The sequence below is a fragment of the Gossypium arboreum genome, chromosome 13, assembly GCF_025698485.1.
Source record: "Gossypium arboreum isolate Shixiya-1 chromosome 13, ASM2569848v2, whole genome shotgun sequence".
Lineage (NCBI taxonomy): Eukaryota > Viridiplantae > Streptophyta > Magnoliopsida > Malvales > Malvaceae > Gossypium > Gossypium arboreum.
The window spans coordinates 18,818,885-18,822,615 of NC_069082.1; the positions used below are offsets into that span (position 1 = coordinate 18,818,885).

Consider the following 3,731-nt stretch of genomic DNA (forward strand, 5'->3'; position numbering starts at 1 on the left):
AATTGCAATGATATTTAAGTTATTCTACTTTTAGGAATCAATTTTCAAACAACTATCCTATGCTTAATCAATTATCACAATTTTCTAAATTAAAAGAATATTTATTATCCTCATTGAACATCATCGATAATAATATAATCAGCATAGTCAGGTAGTTATTTGGCACTTGTATGTACTAGTAAAATGAATGAAAAAATGCATGAATATTACAACACAACAAACCTCTAAACCTAAATGATGCATTGTCCTCAATGCATGAATAATTAAACATGACCAAATGTCATGACAACCAGATATGAATGCATGAAACATGTTATAAAATAAAAAAAATTGCAAATAAAAACAAAAGCTTGGAAGGAATTTGATTACTCTAATTGGGTTGGGTTGATTTTCTAGCAGCACAATTGTAGCGCGGTTGCCTATCCACTTCACCAGCATCAGCTTGAACTGATTTCTGAGCAATTCGCTTGTAGTGCTTCTGTTTTAGTTGGTTGATTGGCACCTCATCTTCATCATCAGTATCTAACTTTGAGAGATCATCAGTATTTGAGAGAAAATAGTGAATGGAAAATGAAAAAGATGAGGCATTTACAGTTTTATGAAGTAAAAATAGAGAAGGGTGAAGAAGATGAAACGGAAAAGAAGATAGAAAAGAAGTGAATCTACTAGGGTAAGATGTGAGAGAAAATATAGCAATGACATGGGGGATAAGATTAACCTGAGATTGTGCCTTGACACAGAAAAGAAAAATTGAGTGGGAAAAAGAAAAATAATAGAAAATTTATTAAACCAAAAATTAACTAGTATATTAAATGGGCTGATTTCTACAAACTTGGGCCATAATGTGCCTGCAATAAAAGGAAATAATAGTTAAACTTATTGAAGAAACTAAACAAAGGGATTAAAAACAAAGCAAATGAATAAAATAGTGCAGGAAAGAAATATTAACCTCCTCAAAAAATGATGGAATTTTTATCACGAATTATAGGAGCTCTAAAGTACTACTTTAATTGTTGGCTGTTGACTTTGAAAGTAGAACCAGTCTTGTTGTCTTTGACTTCCACAGCTCCATGAGAATAGACATGCACTATCTCGAATGGGCCAAACCAACGAGATTTTAATTTTATAGGAAACAAGCCTAGACTTAAATAGCAAGACTATTATCCAGGTGCAAATTGCCGTGGCAAAATCTTGTTGTCATGCCATCGTTTAGTCTTTTCTTTGTACATCTTGGCATTCTCATAAGCTTGAGCTCTGAATTCTTTCATCTCATTCAACTCCAACAGGCGATTAATACCAGCAGTACTCAAATCCATATTCAATTTCTTAATTGCCCAATATGTCTTATGTTCAAGTTCAAGGAGCAAATGATAGGGTTTCCCATAAACAATCCAGAAATGTGACATCCCCAATGGTGTCTTGAATATAGTGTGATATGCCCAAAAAGCTTCATCCAATTTGGATGACCAATCTTTGTGGGTGGGATTAACTACCTTCTCTAAAATTTGTTCAATCTCTCTGTTAGAGACTTCAAACTGCCCGTTTGTTTGCGGATGGTATGATGTGGAAATTATATGCTTAACGTCATACATGTTCCGAGCATTAGCAACTAATTTGCAATCAAAGTATGAACCTTCATCACTAATCAGAGCACGAGGGGTACCAAACTTGGTAAAAGTGTTTTTATGTAGAAATTTTAGTACCGATTTGGCATCATTCATTGGTAGAGCAACAACCTCAACCCACTTGGAGACATAATCAACAACTTAAAGTATGTATACATTGTCCCAAGAAGCTATGAATAGACCCGTAAAATCAATTCCCCATTGATAAACCGTAAATTATACATATTTTTACCCCATGTTTAATGCATTTTATGGATGATTTTCCATTAGAATTGGTGAATTTGATGCTCCTAATGCTTTAATTTCATGTTTTACACTTAGGAGAGCATAGGAGAGCGAAAGGAATGAGAAACGGGCCAAAAACAGAGAAAATGGGCTAAGGTACAAAATCAACACAGCCTGGACCTTCTCACACGGCCAGACCACACGGTCGTGTCAATTTGGCAGGCTCGAGCATGGCCTAAAGTAATCGAACACGGGCGTGTACCACGGGCATGTCCCTGCCGAGCCCAAGTTGAGTCCAATTCAGAAAAGGCTAATTTTGAGGGCTTCTAGGCATTCCAAAGCCTACAAATACACCCTAGAGAAGGAAGAAAAGGGAGACAGAGAATAGGGAGTAAGGAATTACTCCAAGGAAGCTGATTGATCCATCTTAGAAGCTAGATTCATCATCAAGATTGAAGATCTCTCCTCAATTTCCCTTCAGGAGTTTTGGGTTTTCTTTATGTTTTGTATTCTTTATTCTTCTGAGATGTTTTCCTATTTAGTTATGAACTAAAACCCCTAAATACCTAAGGGGAATGAAACCTAAGACGAATATTGTTATTATTTTCTGAATCGTATGATAAATATTTAACTTGTTCTTAATTATGTGTTTTTAATTCTTGTTTTTATATCCCATGATACTGATTCAAGACATGCTCTTATTCAGAGGAGGAATAGACCCTGTCTAAGAGTACATTTGTCATAATTAAGCGGAGTTGATTACGCGCCTAGACATAGGGTGACAAGATTTTACCGGATTAGGGTGAAACCTAATAAGGGGATCCATAGATCGAATTAATGAAACCCTAGAGTGTTAATTAGAGAAAAGTCTCGGTTATTCAATCTAGGGATTAGACGTTATTAGTCTTGAATAGGGATAATAACATAACTTAGGGATCTCTATGGAACAAGTTGAATGAATAAATCGTCCGATTTTGAGCCAGAATAACAAGTAAAGATTCTTGAACCCCTTTCACGCTCATGTCACGTCGAGGTACTAAAGAAGAAAAAACTGCAAAATCTGATCCAATTTATCGTCTAGGTGGATTTTTCCTTAGGTATTGTTTTAAGTCAATCAATTTTTCCCAAAAGCAATTCCCCAATTCTTTTATCTGTGCGTTCTTAGTTTAGATAATTAGTTAATTAAAACAAAATCTCTTTATTCTTAGACTAGATAATAAAAAGATAGTCATTTCTAGTACTTTTAGTTCCTTTGGGTTCGACAATCTGGTCTTCCTAAAACTATACTACTATTCGATAGGTACACTTGCCTACATCGCAATAATAGTTAGTTTAAGAACGAGTAATTATAAATATTTAAAACCTATCACGAAATCACGTGATCACCCATACATCAAATAGTTCCACTTATAAAATAGTTTGCAAGGGCATTTTATACCTTCTCGATAAGTTTCTAATACTTTGATAGCGATCGCAAGCTTGGAAAAATTCATGAGCATCTTTAAACAAGGTTGGCCAATAGAAACTAGACTGGAGAACTTTTGCAGTAGTTCTCATGCCCGCAAAGTGTCCTCCATATGATGTTGAATGACAATGATATAAAATACTTTGAATCTCTTCATATGGAATACATTTCTAAATTAACTGGCTTGCACAATGTTTGAATAAAAACGACTCATCCCAATAATGTTGCTTGGCATCATGGATAAATTTCCTTCATCTTTGATTTGTGAGCTCAGTTGGCAGCAATCCACTAACTAAAAAATTGACGATATCAGTATACCATGGTAATGCCATGGAAACTAATAGTTGTTCATCTAGGAAATAATCCTGAATGCACTGAATATTACTGTCTTTGTTTCTTACCTCAATTTGAGACAA

The 3,731-nt window shown here is 34.8% G+C and overlaps 1 protein-coding gene across 1 annotated transcript; it reads right to left on the reverse strand.

The window, feature by feature from the left end:
• Window positions 1-370: 370 nt before the first annotated feature.
• LOC108462150 (uncharacterized) lies at window positions 371-1,721 on the reverse strand. The gene is made up of 3 exons (XM_017762133.1): window positions 1,180-1,721; window positions 833-848; window positions 371-730 (listed from the first exon to the last, which is right to left on the reverse strand). Exons 1-3 carry the CDS (start codon window positions 1,719-1,721, stop codon window positions 371-373), a joined length of 918 nt encoding a protein of 305 aa, XP_017617622.1.
• Between the last annotated feature and the right edge of the window lie 2,010 nt (window positions 1,722-3,731).

Coding starts and splice junctions, on each gene's coding strand:
- LOC108462150 (XM_017762133.1), bottom strand. CDS start 1,721: ATGAATGATGCCAAATCGGTACTAAAATTTCTACATAAAAACACTTTT.